The sequence below is a fragment of the Patiria miniata genome, unplaced genomic scaffold (assembly GCF_015706575.1).
Source record: "Patiria miniata isolate m_02_andy unplaced genomic scaffold, ASM1570657v1 HiC_scaffold_16, whole genome shotgun sequence".
In the NCBI taxonomy this organism is placed as follows: domain Eukaryota; kingdom Metazoa; phylum Echinodermata; class Asteroidea; order Valvatida; family Asterinidae; genus Patiria; species Patiria miniata.
In genome coordinates this window covers 15419432-15437093 of record NW_024037054.1, presented here as the reverse complement: position 1 = coordinate 15437093, position 17662 = coordinate 15419432, and the positions used below count along the sequence as shown (strand labels likewise).

At 37.0% G+C, this 17662-nt stretch overlaps 1 protein-coding gene across 1 annotated transcript; it reads right to left on the bottom strand.

Moving 5' to 3' along the window:
* Positions 1 to 3195: 3195 nt before the first annotated feature.
* On the bottom strand, positions 3196 to 11575 carry LOC119723105 (cytochrome b5-like). The gene is made up of 5 exons (XM_038193630.1): positions 11320 to 11575; positions 9348 to 9384; positions 5916 to 6007; positions 4332 to 4355; positions 3196 to 3293 (listed from the first exon to the last, which is right to left on the bottom strand). Exons 1-5 carry the CDS (start codon positions 11449 to 11451, stop codon positions 3201 to 3203), a joined length of 378 nt encoding a protein of 125 aa, XP_038049558.1. The 5' UTR covers positions 11452 to 11575; the 3' UTR covers positions 3196 to 3200.
* Between the last annotated feature and the right edge of the window lie 6087 nt (positions 11576 to 17662).

Sequence of the window (17662 nt, the reverse complement as noted above, 5' to 3'; positions counted from 1 at the left end):
TTTGTAGTGTAAGTGGTGGTAGTTTTTTTGGTGTTATCACTTTTAATTTTTTTTTTAACCCGATTAATTATATGTGGTAACATGCATGTTTTGGCTGCCATTTTCTTAAAACAGTGATAGCACCCCAAAAAGCTGCCACCGCTGCAATGCTATCACATATATTCCAACTAGAGGGGTAACTTCACAATGACTATATTTCCCCTCATTTGATACGACCCAAACCCCAGGCTGATAGCCTACCATGTCTAATGTACATTTGTGTCCAAACATGAAATCTGTCGTTGAAAAATGAAGTCAATTTGTACATGTACATGAATTGTTCTTCCATTTTGAATGCATGTTTTTTTTGGAAAACAGCAGCCTATACATGTATAGACTGTCAACAAAGTGTGAACTAAAATCTTCTAAACAGAATAATTCTGTACAGTGCATTAGTGAGAGTGTACATGTACAATGTATGTTAATGTATGTTTTTTTCCCAAGCAAACATGATGTTCAACCTGGGCCCAATTTCATAGAGCTGCTTAAGCAGAAAATTTGCTTAAGCACGAAAAAACATTGCTTAGTAAAATTAGGTTACCGGTCAAAACTCCATGTGATGTACATTGCTTGTGACTGGTATTTAGCTGTTGTGTACTTAGCATAACAATCGCATGGAGTTTTGGCTGGTAACCTGATTTTATTAAGCAAGACGTTTTTGTGCTTAAGCAAATTTTGTGCTTAAGCAGCTCTATGAAATTGGCCCCTGAATGTTAGAAGATAGAGAAACGGTACATGTAGAATTGAAGTGTACATTTTCCCCTCATGATACACCATTTGATTTCACTCTGAAGGATTATTCCTTCTTCCAACAAGAAATGCCAGCACAATAGTATCAATGTGCCAAACACTTACGTGAAAAAGACATACTCCGCGTGGACAACGGCAACGATTTATCTACGGATCCCAGGTTAAATACAAATATTTTTAAGTCGAAAGTCTAAATATGAATTTTTGTTCATGATTGTTGGTCCCCAATATCATAATATAATGAACACAACTGCACCAAACATTCAGCTATAAACTGAACATCCCCTTGGGTCCCAGATTTTATGTACAATTATAATGAAGAATTTTTGAATTTCTGAAAAATGCATTCATACTGTCTACTTTGTTTCTCAAAAAACACTTCCTTACTACATTGTGATGTCAAAAATGTTCATAAAAATCTCTTTGACGGTTCTGGAATGTGGTTCCTAAATGAAAATTAATTTACAGTCCGACGTCAGAAATTTTACCATGAGGTGCATTCTAAATGCTTGTGGAAGCTCAAAGTTAGGGAACACTCGACCAATTTTGTGCCCAATTTCTGGACGCCACCGTTTTTTAATTTCGGACTAGTTTTCATGACATTGAAATTGTTCACAAGGGATTCAGTAGCAAGCAGTATTAAAGTAATAGTGTCATAATTTAACTGAATGAATTTGAAGTTTGTAAACAAAGACGTTTGGCAACACTGCACGAGCAAAATCGAGGGAAACGTCAAAGTGTGGCACGTTAGGGGACTCCACTTTACTTTCATTTATAGGCCATCAGCCTCGGTCCAAAAATTTGGCCACCGGTATCAAATGAGGGGAATAATCGTCATAGCGATTTTTGGCAAGATAAACACCTCCAGAGTTGGAACATATGTATGATAGCATTGCAGCGGTGGCAACTTTTTGGGTGTTATCACCTTTTTTTTCCAAAATGTCCATCAAAATGCTTGTTACCACTCAAGGGGCGGTATACCTTGCGCATGCGCACTATAATCATTTATGCCCTGATTTGATGCTGGCCAAACCCCCAGGCTGATGGCCTATCACTGGGTATGGAAGTTGTTGCCATCTTATCTGTTTTGTTACAACATTGATCAATTGTTCAATGTCATCAAAGCAACTACTGTGGTACCTGCCTACATGTATTATTAAGTAGCTGCATGCAGGTTGGGTTGGACTAGAGTACTGTGAATCATGCAATAAGATAGACAGGTCTGATACCATCGAGAGTCCACTTCACTGTTTTCATTATCACTTTGAGAACTGGAAAGAACATACCAGCAGAAAAGGTTCAAAAGGAACAAACACAAACATAAAGGAAGCAAGGAGTTTGCACATGCATTAAGAGTAATGGTATACAATGTCTGAACGTGGGGTATTAATGTAACAGTGAAGCAATACTGCATACAATGGTCCGAGTCTTGTTACCAGACTCTACTCCAATGACAAAATACTACATTAATAATATCCATTTAAAGGATGCACCCCTGAATTAAAATTGACATAGACACGAGTGCTAAATCCCCATACTTCAAAATTCTTTTAAAAACTCTCACAGGTATTTGAGCTGCCCATCTTTCATTTTCTTTTCAATTTTTGGTGGAGTTGACCATTGACTTTTCGAGAAATTCTCACCCAAAGAAGACGACCCCTATTTTCCCCAAAGCGGAAAAGTAGCCATCTTGAAAAACGATCCCTCCACAACATGGCAAAATAGCGCCACCTTCAAGCCCAAATGCATCCAAAATGCTCAGAATTGGAAGCCCCAAGTCCAGGCCAGGGGTTCATTGCCATATCTCTTCATTTCTTTAATTGTATGGCTCTCAGAACTCTCTTTTATAGAATATTTTGAGGGTATAACGTTTATTCATGGGCTTGGCGGATGGGTTTAGGGTTATTTACAGGTGTGCACCCTGAGACATTCAGCAGTCATCCATACATATGCTGTGCAGGTACAGTCTGATCATGTGTTGAGGGTGAAATAGCCCACACATCACAGTTACACCAAGGAATCACTGAGCTCCATATAAACTCTGGATATCCCATTGGCCATGCTCGATTCCATGGGTGCATGGGCGTTCTTTCACTAACCCCTGGCTGTGACGAATATGTCAATGACGCTGACCGGCTATTCAGAGGGAACTGCGCAAGTATTTCGAAGACTGCACGCCCTATTATACACGATATCCCCTGCAGGTCATGTCACGTACGAACACTTTTTTTTTATGCCTGAACAATACGAATTCTGAAAGCCTTGTTTTTTGCCTAAAAAATCTGTGTCTGGTGTTCTAAAGGAAAGGGACGACAGAGGTACGTACACTGTACTTAGTGTAAATCAAACAAGAACTTGCAAGAAAATGCTTCTACTTTTGCCATTATCTTGATAAGGGTTATACATTGTACCTACCACAACCAAATAAAATACTTTTTTAGAAACTTGAAATGCTTCACCAACCTTCCTGATCCTGCATCAGGTGCATTTGGTCCTGTGTTTGTCTGTTGAAAAAAAAAAAAACCACCATCCAGAAACATTTGAAAATTTAAGATTTCTTTCAAGCAAGGTCAGTGTACACACCTAGTCATTCACAAAACAAAACAGAACACACACAAAAAATTACAACAAATTGAGGGTGCATCAATTTTGAGGTACATTTAACATGCATTATTATTATTAACAAAGTTAGAATTTGAATATTCCTGAACAGAGTGATACACATGGCCATGTGTATCACTCTGTTAAGCATTAACCCTACTATATGTTCATTTGAGTGGTGAACACTGCCTCAATCCTTCCAGACTTGTACATGTATGACTCGTGACTAGGACTTGGACCCCAGTCACGATGACATATGACTCAGACTCTGACTCTGACTCGAACCTGCGGGCTTGGACTTGGACTCGGCCTACTGGACTCGGGACTCCACCAAAATAGTTTTGGTAAATTTTTGGTCAAATATTTTTGGTCAATTTTCGGGGACAGACAGACAGACAGACAGACCGACCGACCGACCACCAAGTGACATGTAAAAACCCCTGCAAGAGCTTAAGAAGTTCTACAATTCTTTGTGATTGACACATTTCACAAAAGCCTGATGATTCAGCAAACCTGAGGACCATGACACTGAAAAAAAATGGGGGTATATGAAGCACACACACACAATGTGGCAAAAAAACGATCATTGTCCGACCTTCAAACAATCAAGGGGGGAAAAAGCTAGGTACAAAAAAAGTTTTAGTTCATTCACCCCAATCGCTGTCTGTAAAAGGTCATGCTCGTCTTCAAAACTGTTGAGATTTCTAGCTGTTATCCTTATCTATTGGCCCTTGATCAGAGAACACGTGGACTATGGACCTTGCACATAACCTGTCTAAAAGTGGATTGAGAAGACTACAATGTAGTCTATATTTACATTGTACACGTAGAAGGAACGCTTCTATCTGCTTTTGTAAGAACTGAAAAGGTTTCCAGAATTTTCTCTTAGAACAAATCAACAGGATGGGTGTTTTTCAATAAATATAGCATCTGCTCCTTACCTTTACTGAAGTTTCCCAATCGGCCTGTTATGAAAAGCAAGAAAAGAACAAATATGAAATGATCATTTCAAACTTAAACAGTGAAATAATCAACAGAAACTGCTAACAGAACTAAAAAATGGTTTTCTGAACACACTGAGCACGACAAATGAGATAATTCTTTGTTACATGTATTCTCAGTTTAAATAAATGAATCACCCCTCGATAAACAAATGTTTTACTTAATTACCAAGAAAAACCTAATTTTCTAAAGTCGTCCACATAATATTTTCTCCCTCTCTGGCTGACAAATTCAGCTACACAATCACAACAGTCAAAATCAATAAAGTGACTATTTGAACAGTTTAAAACTCCCCTGTTAATTCAATATAGCCATGCTTAGAAAAATCAAGCACTTTCAATCTCGGGCAGTGCTCCGTGGATGGGTCGTGTATGGCCGGCTGCCAAAGGCGCCTTACATGCCTGCCGCTCGACCACATTGTAGCCGTGTCCTTTGCAATTCAGCTTCTCATCTATGACTGAGGATGATTAGCCTCCCAAATTATTATTATTATCATAATTATTTGACTGGGGGAGATCGATAAGCCAGCTGTTCCTTCCAGTTACCTCTTTTGTCTGTTGACAGGATTTAACGAGACACAGTATTTACACAAATGTGATTTGACTGTTTTTTACTAGTCTGTATGTACATGTATGCATGGCAGGGGAAGTGGAAGAACTATTTGACTGTCTGTGGCTGATCAAACAACACAAGGGTTCATTAATCCATTTAAACAGTCACAGACAGTTAAAATTTCCATCCACTTCCCCTCCTATATTTTACACAAGCTAGTCACCAGCAGTTAGTTCATATGTCAAGCAAGCACTGTGACGAGTCAAACTCAGTCAGCAGACAAAAACGGGCAAGTTGTGGGCAGGGCTGGCTTATCGATTACCCACAGTCAAAGCGTTTACACCTCTATGTTCCGACACCCCTATGTTCCGACTGCACATATTCCTATTCCTAACCCTAACCCTAACCGGGAGTAACACAATCTAGGTTGTCGGAACATAGGGGTGTCGGAACATAGAGCAGTCACCGTCAAAGCAAAGCTGTATCAAGTTACATGTACATGTACATGTACATAAACAGTCACGGCCAGTCAATCTTCCTTTCTGTAGGCTGTGAGTTCTTAACAACTGAAAACAGTCACTTGCTTGATTTTGACTGAAAGGACTACTTGGCACAGAATGTATGTTTGCATAGATGGGGTTAAAGAAAAAACACCAATATTACAATAATGATTAAATGTTACGAAAGTTTAACTTTTAGTTTAAATTTACAATTTTTTTATTTTCTATGTGCATTCTTTGAGGGAGGGTCAAAACAGACAGGACACGGTGCAAGTCAAACAGCCTTCCCAACTAAGTGTGGAATGGGTGGCATATCAACAACCAGAAAACAATCAATGAACAGCAAAATAAGGAATCATCTAAAGTACACTACATTTGGCTATGGAGACTCAGCCTCTTCAAAATACACATTTGTTCTTGCCGGACATAATTCAGACGTGGATTTACTCTTAGAAAAAAAAAGTTGTTCACCTCTGCCAGATCACCGATGAGGTAATCCTGCATGAGTTCCCTGGCGTCTGATGAGTGGCCTACATCTTCAAATGATTCTGTGGCATTCGATCCTTCAAAGCAATAAACACAGAAAACAAGACGCAATGTAAAATTATGTGTAAATCTAGGGGCGAGATTGGGGGAAAGACAAATCCACGAAATAATCGGCAGAGGGTTTTGGGGCTGCTGTTGGCCCAGAGCAACATTGGGTCTATGCCTGTACATTGTATTTGTCTAAAGGTACCCCTTACAATACCCATTTCTTTTTTTTACTGAAATATTTATAGGTACAATGTACAGAGACCGTTATGGTAAAATGTATCAACTTCATCAATTGGGCTAAAAACATGCTTTTCATTTTGCTCTTTATATTTTGTTATTGAGTCTTGCTTTTCTTGCTGTAATTTTTATAAAACCAGTAGGCCTTATGTTGTATTCATTTCTGTGAAACAAAAAAATCATTCAAAAAAATATTCAGTTTATGGTCTGTTACATGTGCGATTTTCTCCCCCCCCCAAAAAAAAAAACCCACTATAAACAAGAATTAATCACAGAGCCTCTCAGCCTGGATTTGTGGTTCATCTCCCAACTCTTCAATCCTTAATGACAAGCATGGAGACTTATTACAGTTGTGCCGTATCAGGGATCACTACTTCTCTGAAATAAATGAATGTCGAAACATAAAATGCCCAGGACAGTGTTCAACATTAAGGATCACAGGACCGTTTACATTTCTCTTTTTACGTAAAGACTGCAGAACAAAAGCACTCAAAATCTAAAGCAGGATATAAAAAAGAAGGACAATTTTGTTAAATTGGCCATGAATAAATGTCAGTTTTCAAGAAAACAGTGTTAACTTACAGTGCATTTTGCCTTAATATGAACCCTGGAAGGTTTGAGCAGAAATCATAAATTTAAAGAAGTTCATGTGACATCTTTTTAAATATGATACCATTACATTTGTATTGTTTTTCTTTAAATTAATCTCTTACATGAATATTCACTACTTCAATATCCAGCACTATGGCATACCGGTAGCTGTGGCAAATTATACGGTTGAAGTACTGTGTCTTTATATTAAATCTACCACTACCGGTATGTACAGTACGTACATGTAGAACACAGTGCAGTCGTTCACACTGCCCAAAGACCATTAATTTTGTGGTACGTTTATGTGTGTTTAAAGGCATAGGGTCATCTGCTTTTCAATTTTCATGCATTTTCATGATTTTGTTCGTTTCCAATAATAACACGACTCAATATCCATTCATGTTCAAAACCCAACCTGTTGAAGTTTCAGCTCAGTAGGTGTTACCCTTTATGAGAAAACAGAGAAAAACAATGCACAAACCTTTTGATCATGAAACATGACTTTGTGTACATGCACAGTATAACTCTTTATTTCCAAAAATCTGTCAATTGACTGATCGTTGGAAATCACACACATTTCTTGATTTCTTCTAGTGACAAGCAAGCCAGACGAAATAATTTCACAGGGTGTTTAGTACCAGTATGATCTTTAATCCATTCAAGTAAGCTTTTTGATAATAACTTGGTTGGTTGTTTTTGGGATAAATGCAAAGATCATGTCATACATTTTTTGCCTTTAAAACTGAAATAGTGTGGTGTTACTTAATGACATCATGTTAAGACATGGTAACATGGTGTTTTGTATCAGTTCAGTCTGTACTTCAGGTAGCTTTTCTCACTGTCTTTCTTGGCAATTCAATAAAATCCATGTGGGTAGCATAAACACACACTGAAATACAGGCACCTGCATACATTCTCTGTACAAAGCTACAGACCTGTAGTGTAGGCCTGTAAGTACATACTTCACATTATGCAGGAAACCCATATACCCACTTAAGAACTGTACGTCATATATTTTAAGGATTTAATGATAGTAGGAAACCCGCTGGGTGGTACACAATAAAAAAAAAACCACTCACATGAATGACTGTTGGTTATCAATATCATGATAAAAGGTCAAATCCTGATAAGTACTACATGTACATACACACGTACACATGTGTAGGCCCTATACATGTAATTCTATACAGAAGGATTACATGGATTGACTGATCATTTTCAGAGTTACAGCCTGTTCATATTTAAACTCTCCAAATACAGTAGCTCACGATAAATTAAGCAAAAAATATATTAAATAGTATCATAATACAATCACAATGTACATGTATAAATGGTTGCCTGCTTGTACAATTACAAAATTGATTTATGTACGATAACAATTATTTTTGTTAGTTTTGTTATAAAAAAGGGTGTGCATGTCACGTTATCTGTTCTCGTAAAAGAAAATTGACATCACACCATCTGTGTTCAGTTGTTGTTATGCATTTCTAAATGTAACTGGCTCTTTATCTACATGTAATTGTCAGGCACAATTATTGAGATGAAAACAGCTAAACCCCTTAGGTATTATTATATAAACTCTTGCTAAATCGCGCATGGTTAAAGGTATACGACATTTGCTTTTGCTTTTTTTTCCTTCAGAAATCGATGGAGTTAGGGATTAGTATTTTATGGCAAATATTTTTACACTGACCTGTTTAAAGTTTTGTGTTCATAGATGAACAAGCTGGAAAAATCAATAAAAAAATGCTGTTCTTGTAGCCTGGTTTCCTGATCCTACACTTCAGACGAAACAGAGCAATTCATAGACGTCAGGGAATTGTCAGGTCAGGGAACCAGACTGGCTGGTTCACGGGTGTGTAACCGATTGCACACAAAATGTGGACTAACTGAACTTGGTAAATTGATCGCCGTTTGAGAGTTGGCCACGCCCCTTAGACAACCCTATGGAATTTTTGTACGCTAAGCTTTGTTTGTCTCGTATGCTGCGCGTTCCACGTCCATTGTATAATTTGTAATTGAACAATATTTCACAGGCTGCGTTGTTGCGATTCTACCACGATAGGTCAATTGGGGGCAATGTTTGAAAGAAAAAGTCAGTTTTTTTCCAACGATGGTCGGCTGACCATTGTTGGATATTGAAAATGACAGCACACCAGTTGCCATGATTTCACTGGATGCTTGAGACTATTATTCACTTACAGTCAGGTAAGGTATTTCACGATAATTTTGGAAGCAACAGTGATTGATGGATTTAGATGGACTTGGTCCAGTTCTTAGTGAAAGACACTAGGGAGTTAGGGTTAAATACTTGTCGATATAGGCCTATGCTTTCAAGAGAATTTGAGTGCCAATGTGTACATGTAGATGCTTTTTTCTGTGGGGGAACGTACAGGGAGGCTATCAAAGACCTTTACAACAACTGTACGTACGTCTCCAACAAAATGTTAAAATGGGCCTGATTTTTAAAAATTTTTAGGGCGCTGTCTGGATATCAAAAGATGCAAGACCACTGGTTTAGCATTATGAGCAAAGACTTACCTCCTTGTTCAAGAAGCACCTCTTCACCTCCAGGATGCTGAAAACGTAAAGAAAAAAAAAGATGTTAAGTCTACTTTATTATCCTAAACTTTCTTCGCATTTTTTAAAATGAATCTTGCCAAATGAACCAAAATCAAAACCACCAGTCCAAAACAATTTTGGGGGCCAAATCAAGATTGAGGTACATTTATATTTTCTCTTTGGTTTTGGGTTGTGTGTTTCTATTATTCAGCATTTTTCATTTTTGTTTTTTTTGCAGTTTGTGTCCTATTCTCTTGTTTATGCAGTGATGGCCAACTAAACTTTACCGACCACTGGTTGCAAAAAACTATGACTGCAACTTAGCAAACAAGTTGTGAGGCATACTGAACCATACTGACACAGTTGTGACAGTTGCTACATGAAGTTGGGGGTGTATCAGGGGCATGCCTGATAGAAATAGGCAAACAAAAAATTCTGCTTCTCATTACATGGCATTTGAAAATAGGGTACATGTAGGTAGGTAGGGAATTTTTTTGGGCATTTTTTTGTGTTGATCATACTGTACATGTATACATGTATGAACATACACATTAATTAAGTTGGTGTCTATATTCACTCATTCCTACAGTTATCACAGTACATACATTTCATTACTTAACCCTTACCCTACTAGACCCTCCAACGCATGCCAATATGTGCCTCAAGAAAATCTCCTATGTTTTTTGCATGGCCCTCCAATATCTGCCATGTCATTTCAAGGGTAACTGGACAGGCACTCCAATACATGCCACAGAGAACAATGAGAGTCCTCTGATAACAAAGTGAGTGCCCCCAGCTGGTCAGTATCAGGCACCCTCCAGGGCCTCCAACTCCTGCCAATTGGAGCCTTCACAGTCAAGATAGTTTATCCTCCAATTAACTGCAGCTGGAGGGCATTGGCATAACCAACTGACATGCAGTAAACTACCCTCAGAGAGTAAGGGTTAAATCAACTTTTTTTTTACATTGAAACAAATGTGCATGTTACAGGATGAGCTAAATTGACAAGTCAAAACTGTCCAGATTTAAAAAGAAAAATATACTGTTAATAAATGTTTTGCAGTTTGCTTTGCCACTTCTCCATATTGATGAACATGGTAATTCTTTCATTTCAATGAACCAATTCGTCCCCAAAATAAAAATTTTTAAAAAAAATCAAAGAGCTCCTAAAATTGAAACACCCTTTTCTGGAGGTGTGCCAACCCAATGTAAAAGACTGTCAGTTTAGGGGTACTGACTGTACCCAACCCGACAGATTCCAACAAAACATGCTGTTGAGGTTTATTGGGTCGAGTACTGTAGGGTTCATGAGCAAAACTGTACTGATTTGCATGGCTGCAACTGAAAAATGTGTAAGAAAATAGCATTTTCTACTACTGTAAGACGCTGTGTAAAATCACTAAAAAAATAGTCTCATTAGAATTAAGAGAAGTCTGCTTTAGGTTGCTGAAGTCATTTTGGAATGATAAACCCATTCTTGACTCTCTTGATTTAGGTTTCTTAAATTAGTCTATAAATCTCAGTTTAAATCAAAAGTAAAGAGAGGAGGCCTGTACTGTCATGACTGTAGGTCCCGTAACTACACAATCACCAAATTATAGAATATAGGGTCATTAGACCGTTAGATATAAAAGGAAAGAATGCTGCAACCTGACGCCACTTTTTTCTTTATATAATGAAGGTCAGTCATTGCAAAAATGATGAAACATTTCCAATTTTGTTAGCCTGCAGTTAGGAATTACTTTCATGACTTTAGAAGATGTTCTTGACTCTCCTTAAACTTTGTACACAACCACTGAGTGGCGTCAGGTTGCAACATTCTTTTCCAAAAGAAGACTGCTTTAGATTGCAGAAGCAATTTTAGAATAAAGTTAAAGGACCGAAAAGAAAAGGGGGACCGTAACTACACAATCTCCAAAGGTAGAGCCCGGAGAGGACTTTTAATACTTACGTCATCCAAGAACTTCGTGACATCGTAGACTTTGTTATGAATTACGATCCATATCGACTGGCTTGTTTTGTGTTGTTTAACATCTTCTAGAGAATATATTTTTGTCTCTTTTGTCTCTTTTGTCTCTGACATGATTTCTGTTGGTGTTTTCCTAAAAAACCCGGAATATCTACAAACACGCACCAACCTCCGCTACAACCGGTATCGGTAACTAGACTCGACTACATCGGCGTACATGTACAAATTCACGTAGGCGCTCGCTGCATCATTGCAATTTTTGTATGCAATGCCCATAAAGGGTACCAGGGTAATATCAGTACGTCTGGCTGCCTGACCCCTACGCTTCATCACCACTAGTTTGACATAGAAGCCGCGGGCGTTTATAGCGAGAATCCGACTTATTTGTCAATATTGGTTGGTACCCACGGACCATGATCAATTTGCTGGCCAATTAAAAATTTGAGGGCGCTGTGACAATTTTATGGTCTAATAAAATGTTCGCTTGTCCAGCTCCGGCCCTCCGCCCATGGCGTGTCAAACGTTGCAATATTCAATATTTTGCAATATATATGTTAGATGTTCAATATGTGTTTGTTATCTTTTACATTTATGTGCGATGTTCAATATAAGTGTGCGATGTTTTTCATCATTTGCGCGATGTTTAATATATTTGTGCGATGTTTTACAATATATGTGCGATGTTCAATATCTGTGTGCGATGTTTTACATTTATATGCGATTTTCAATTTATATGTGCGATGTTTTTGACGATATATATGTGCGATGTTTTCAATATTATGTTCGATTTTTTGCATTAAATGTGCGATGTTTTTCGATACAATTGTGTGTGTTGTTCTACAATATATTTGCGATATTCTCAAATATGTGAGCAATGTTTTACACATATGTTTGACATTTCGAGCTATTTGTATTCGATGTTTCATCGGTATGTTTGCATTCGATCTTTTGCAATATGCATTTGATATTTCCCTTTTCATTTGATGTTTCTTTAAGAGTCAAAGTCTGGTTACTAGACCGCGAAAGTCTGACTATTTTGCCTAAAGTCAGTGTATGAGACGTCAGGGGATCGCGTAAAGTGATTAGAGCCAGACCTAAACGGTAAAAACCGGAATTGTGGGTAATTCTTTAAGCATACGCAATGCGTTCATCATTGTTTGGGCAGTACCCCAGCTGTGCCTGTACTACCCATATGTGCATCATCTATGCATTGAGGAGTGCATGACACATGGTCTGAGCTCCAAGGCCGATGTGCACCTGTCCCGTTTAATGATCCAGTTACCTGATAATTTGTTAGCATAAGCTGATGTAAAATTGGGCAAAATTAGATGTTTATGAAAAAAAAATCAAATTGTAAGGGGTTAACCTTGTATTTTTTTTTAGCAAAATCGGGAGAAATCAGATGTTTTTGGAAAATTGCAGATTGTATGGGGTTAGATGTTTATGAAACATTTCAAATTGTAAGGGGTGAACATTGCATATTTTAGCGAAATTGGGCAAAATCAGATGTTTCCGAAAAATTTCAGATGTAAGGGATTAAGGCCAAAAAAAAAGTCTCCGGTTTCTGGTATGCGCGCGCGTCGCCGTAGCCATGCGCGTCAGCAAAATGAACAAGTTTTTATTTTCAAAGAACGATGATGTCTCAAAACCGCCAAACTCACTGGTTTGACTGGAATCCTGCTGCTGCAAAATTTTAACGTGTTTTTAGATGGGGTTATGATCGAGAATAAGTTTTATGTGGCCTCTCTGGTCTTCCATAATATTTGCACTAAGTTTAGTCGGGCACCATTTGCAGTCATCAGCCGACATTTGAAGCAAAAAAAAACAGGTAAAAAAAAAAAAAACAAGCCGCGTCGCAGCACCACTTTTTGGGCAAGCTCCATACCAGAAACCGGAGACTTTTTTTTGGGGGGGGGGGGCCTAACCTTGCTTTTTTAGTGAAATTTTGCAAAGTTAGATGTTACGAAAAATTTCAAATTGAAAGGAGTTAACCTCGCATTTTTTTAAAGCGAAAATCGGAAAAAATCAAATGTTTCTGGAAAATTGCAGATTGTAAGGGGTTAACCTTGCTTTTTGAATAAGATTGGGGAAAATTAGATGTTCATGAAAAAAATTCAAATTGTAAGGGGTTAACCTTGCATTTTTTTTGCAAAATAGGACACAATCAGATGATTCTGGAAAATTGCAGATTGTTAGGGCTTAACCTTGTATTTCTAGCAAAATTGGGCAAAAAGAAATGTTTATGAAAAAATTTAAATTGTATACCTTGTATATTTAGTAAAATTTGACAAAATCAGATTTGTATGAAAAATCTAAGATGGTAAGGGGTTAATCTTGCTTTTTAAGCAAAATTTGGAGCATATTTTACTAAAATTGGGCAAAATCAGATTTGTATGAAAAATCTAAGATGGTAAGGGGTTAATCTTGCTTTTTAAGCAAAATTTGGAGCATATTTTAATAAAATTGGGCAAAATCAGATGCTTCTAAAAAATCCAGATGTAAAGTTTCCGCAAAAACAGCTGAAAAAGAGCCCAATGTTGAACTTTACTGAGTCTGAGGTCTATCGAGGGGACGATCCTTATTTCAACTCCCGGAGATTCGCTGACAGTCTCTATTTTTCTTTTTAAGAAAGTCGAAATAGCTGAAGAGGGAGGTGAGAATCTATATGTGCCCAGATACAAAGAGTAGAAATCTACGCGTCTGCCTTTTGAAAATACACAATTGCGGTGTTCATTGTTGCGTAATGATCCGCCTGGCACACGACTGTTTTGCACATTAGGCTGTGTTATGCAGCTTCCTAACAAACCAAACACACTGGGCTCATTATATCGACTTGTTTTTACCCATTAAGGTAAAGCAAATGGACCCAGTAATCTTCCTGGCGCGTTTGCTCACCTATAAAGACAACTTTTCTCAGTTTAAGGAAAATTCTAAGGTAACGAAATGGCCGAGTGGTTACGATTCGTCGTCCACGGTTAGCGGGGTCCCGGGTTCGAATCCCGCCGGTGTCTTTTTGGTTTTTAACGTATGAGTTCAATTATTCACTATAAGAGATTTAATTTCCCGTCGTAAAGTACCAACAGTACCTTAGCTTAATCGGTAAGCACTGCTGCTGGTACTGTCCGCGAGTTCCAGGTTGGCGCCTTCGTACAGGTTCAGGGCATGTGGTCCACTCGGAGGATCAGGGCTTAGGGGCCGCCCTGTTCCTCCCTTAGCTCTTTGCTTTTACATGGTGCCTGGCCCTCCGGGGTTATATGGATGGATAGGGAAGGAAGTGTGTATTGGTCGGGGACGCCGAGACCCCGGAAGAGAACTAAGGGATCGGCTGGGGCATTGTTATGGCTCAGACCGATCCCTGAAAGCTTGACTAGCACATAACTTTTTGATTTTTTTTACCCTCTATCTTTTATACTTTGGTTTAGTTTGATATCTACAGCTGCTCGGCAGGTCTACGGGTACTATCAAAATTGAAACAAAGGTGTATGTCATATATCAATGAATATTTCATAATTGACTATAATCAAAACGGAGTTTCGTTCGATCAATTTGACTATCATTATATAATGACGCGATTGCCAATTGACGTAAGAAACGCCATAAATTATACCGGGAAAGAATAAAGATGTACATTGTAATATAAATATTATTTATACATCTTTCAAATAACGTGTCTTTAATTGTGAACATTCCAAACAATACAGTAATTCGCAATGGTATTAGAATGGTATATGATAGCACGATCAATGCGTCTCTATTAAATTTAAAAATATATAATTTAGGCCCCTATGTGTGAAATATTCTGTTTATGAAACATTTCAAATAGTAAGGGGTGAACCTTGCATTTTTAAGCGAAATTGGGCAAAATCGGATCTTTCTGGAAAATTTCAGATTAAGGGGTTAACCTTGCTTTTGTAGTAAAATTTGGCAAAATAAGATGTGTATGAAAAATTTCAAAGTGTAAGGGGTTAGCCTTTCATTTTTAGTAAAATTGGGAAAATTTAAATGTTTACGAAAAATTTCAAATTGTCAGTGGTTAACCTTGCATTTTTTAGCAAAATAGGGCAAAATCAGGTGTTTATGGAAAATTTCAGATGGTAAGGGGTTTACTTTGCATTTTTAGCAAAATTGGGCAAAATCAGATTTGTATGAAAAATCTAAAATTGTAAGGGGTTAACCTTGCCAAATTAGGGCAAAATCAGATGTTTCTGGAAAATTGCAGATTGAAAGGGGTTAACCTTGCTTTTTTAAGCGAAATTGCGAAAACCAGATGTTTCTTGAAAATTTAAGATTGTTAGGGGTTAACTTGGCATTTTTAGCATAACTGGGCAATATCAGATTTATATGAAAAATCTCAAATTGTAAGGGGTGAACCTTGTATTTTTAGCGAAATTGGGCAAAATCAGATCTTTCTGGAAAATTTCAGATTGTAAGGGGTTAACCTTGCCTTTTTAGTGATATTTGGCAAAATAAGATGTGAATGAAAAATTTCAAATTGTAAGGGGTTAACCTTGCTTTTTTAGTAAAATTGGGCAAATTTAAATGTTATGAAAAATCTCAAATTGTAAGGGGTGAACCTTGCATTTTTTAGCAAAATAGGGCAAAATCAGGTGTTTATGAAAAATGTCAGATTGTAAGGGGTTCACCTTGCATTTTTAGCAAAATTGGGAAAAATCAAATTTATATGAAATATCAAAAATTGTAAGAGGTTAACCTTTGCTCAATTAGGGCAAAATCAGATGTTTCTGGAAAATTGCAGATTGAAAGGGGTCAACCTTGCATTTTTAGCAAAACTGGGCAATATCAGATTTTTATGAAAAATCTCAAATTGTAAGGTGTTAACCTTGCATTTTTAGCAAAATTGGGCAAAATCAGATGTTTCACAAAAATTTCAGATGTAAAGGGGTTAACCTTGCTTTTTTAGCGAAATTGGGAAAAATCAGATTTGTATGAAAAATCAAAAATTGTAAGGGGTTAACCTTTGCCAAATTAGGGCACTAAAAAGCAAGGTTAACCCCCTTACATCTGAAAATTTCAAATTGTTAGGGGTTAACCTTGCACTTTTTAGCAAAATACGGCAAAACCAGGTGTTCATGGAAAATTTCAGATTGTAAAGGGTTCACCTTGCATTTTTAGCAAAATTTGGAAAAATCAGATTTGTATGAAAAATCAAAAATTGTAAAGATTTAACCTTTGCCAAATTAGGGCAAAATTAGATGTCTCTTGAAAATTGCAGATTGAAAGGGGTTATCTTGCATTTTAAGCAAAATTGGGCAAAGTCAGATGTTTCTGAAAAAAATTCCGATGTAAGGAATTAACCTTACTTTTTTTTTAGTGAAATTTGGTAAAAATTAGATGTTTATGGAAAATTTCAAATTGTAAGGGGTTCAGATTGCATTTTTTTAGCAAAATAGGGCAAAATCAGATGTTTATGGAAAATTTCAAATTGTAAGATGTTAACCTTGCTTTTTTAGTAAAATTTGGAAAATTTAAATGTTTATGAAAAATTTCAAATTGTCAGTGGTTAACCTTGCATTTTTAGCAAAATAGGGCAAAATCAGGTGTTTATGGAAAATTTCAGATTGTAAGGGGTTAACTTTGCAGTTTTAGCAAGATTGGGTTAAATCAGATTTGTATGAAAAATCAAAAATTGTAAGGTGTTAACCTTGCTTTTTTAGTAAAATTTGGAAAATTTAAATGTTTATGAAAAATTTCAAATTGTCAGTGGTTAACCTTGCATTTTTAGCAAAATAGGGCAAAATCAGATGTTTCTGGAAAATTGCAGATTGAAAGGGGTTAACCTTGCTTTTTTAAACGAAATTGGGAAAAATCAGATGTTTCTTAAAAATTGAAGATTGTAAGGGGTTAACTTGGCATTTTTAGCATAACTGGGCAATATCAGATTTATATGAAAAATCTCAAATTGTAAGGGGTGAACCTTGTATTTTTAGCGGAAACTTTACATCTGGCTTTATAGAAGAATCTGATTCTGCCCAATTTTAGTAAAATATGCTCCAAATTTTGCTAAAAAAGCAAGGTTAACCCCTTACCATTTTAGATTTTTCCTACAAATCTGATTTTGCCAAGTTTTACTAAATATACAAGGTACACCTCTTACAGTTTAACATTTTTCATAAACATTTCTTTTTGCCCAATTTTGCTAGAAATACAAGGTTAAGCCCTAACAATCTGCAATTTTCCAGAATCATCTGATTGTGTCCTATTTTGCTAAAAAAATGCAAGGTTAACCCCTTACAATTTGAATTTTTTTCATGAACATCTAATTTTTCCCAATCTTATTCAAAAAGCAAGGTTAACCCCTTACAAT

What these genes read in the sequence shown, in the direction of transcription:
- LOC119723105 (XM_038193630.1), bottom strand. Translation starts at nt 11,451, where the DNA reads ATGTCAGAGACAAAAGAGACAAAAGAGACAAAAATATATTCTCTAGAA. An exon ending in GGTGCTTCTTGAACAAGGAG is followed by an intron (nt 6,008 to 9,347) that starts GTAAGTCTTTGC and finishes ATTGCTTTGAAG; the next exon opens with GATCGAATGCCACAGAATCA. An exon ending in ATTGGGAAACTTCAGTAAAG is followed by an intron (nt 3,294 to 4,331) that starts GTAAGGAGCAGA and finishes TTTTTTCAACAG; the next exon opens with ACAAACACAGGACCAAATGC.